Source organism: Lycium barbarum, chromosome 5 (genome assembly GCF_019175385.1).
Source record: "Lycium barbarum isolate Lr01 chromosome 5, ASM1917538v2, whole genome shotgun sequence".
In the NCBI taxonomy this organism is placed as follows: domain Eukaryota; kingdom Viridiplantae; phylum Streptophyta; class Magnoliopsida; order Solanales; family Solanaceae; genus Lycium; species Lycium barbarum.
Genome location: NC_083341.1, coordinates 7,772,268 through 7,773,339, shown reverse-complemented (window position 1 = coordinate 7,773,339; position 1,072 = coordinate 7,772,268). Strand labels below are relative to the sequence as shown.

At 38.4% G+C, this 1,072-nt stretch overlaps 1 protein-coding gene across 1 annotated transcript; it reads right to left on the bottom strand.

Annotated features, from left to right (window-relative positions):
* Positions 1-257: 257 nt before the first annotated feature.
* On the bottom strand, positions 258-782 carry LOC132639147 (uncharacterized). The gene has a single exon (XM_060355630.1). It carries the CDS (start codon positions 780-782, stop codon positions 258-260), a length of 525 nt encoding a protein of 174 aa, XP_060211613.1.
* Between the last annotated feature and the right edge of the window lie 290 nt (positions 783-1,072).

Genomic DNA, 1,072 nt, shown 5'->3' with positions numbered 1-1,072 from the left:
AAGTACTTAACTTATAATTACGCAAAAGAATTTGTTGAACTTTTGATGGATGATAACCGACCAATAAAGACATTATAGTTGTAGATGGGTGGTTACTACCACTTACTACTATTTTTTTTTTTTTTTGGTCGAACGAACACATTTTATTTCCTCAATTCAAATCACCTTACAGCAACATGTAAATGTAAGCAAACCTAATGTTATCCCCATTCTTCGACCACCTCTGTAGATAACCCCCTTCCCTTTATGTACATTGGCTACTTATAAAGCTCTTCTATCCACTCTTTATCTTTACATCTTGTCTTCCTATTCAATATATCAAAAATTCTCACTTTTGTTTCCAGCTGTATGGTCACAATTACTCTCTGAGGTCTTGGTACTCGCTGCTGCCATAGGGCTTCATTTCTGGCTTCCCAAATATGGTAAATTAGTGCAGTCCATACAGCCCATAGCAAGCTTCTGCTGATTTTGCCCTGGGCCTTTCTAGCTAGTCTGCTCCACATTCCCTCTAATTCCAAGTTCCTTCCATGTATTTGCAACCATTTCATGATCTCCTCCAAGCAGTACTTGGAGTACACGCACTCGAAAAACAAATGCTTGATAGTTTCATCACAGTTGCCACAGAGGGTGCAGTCCTTCTCTCTACATAGCCCCATGTTATATAACCTATCTCTAGTTAGTATTCTTCCATGCATGACTAGCCAGCTAATGAAGCTATGCTTTGGAGTGTTTGCATTGCCCCATACTGCCCTCCACCAAGGTCTGTGATTGCCTTCAGCCATCCTCCATTGATATCCACTCCTTATGGTATACTTCCCATGTAATTTCAGCCACCAGTTGCCCACATATCCAGTTGCGTATTTCTCTTTAATGCCACATATTTTTTTCTACCACTTACTACTATTAGGAGGGAGACTATTGGTAAATACTAATTTGCATTGGGTATGTATATCGAATCATGTAAATTTTGCTATAGTTAAATGATTTAATGAAGTGAGAATTAATGCATGTTGATTAACTATGGTAAAGTGCTAAAGGTCTACGTACAAACACATGCATGTCATTCATCTAT

Coding starts and splice junctions, on each gene's coding strand:
- LOC132639147 (XM_060355630.1), bottom strand. CDS start 782: ATGGCTGAAGGCAATCACAGACCTTGGTGGAGGGCAGTATGGGGCAAT.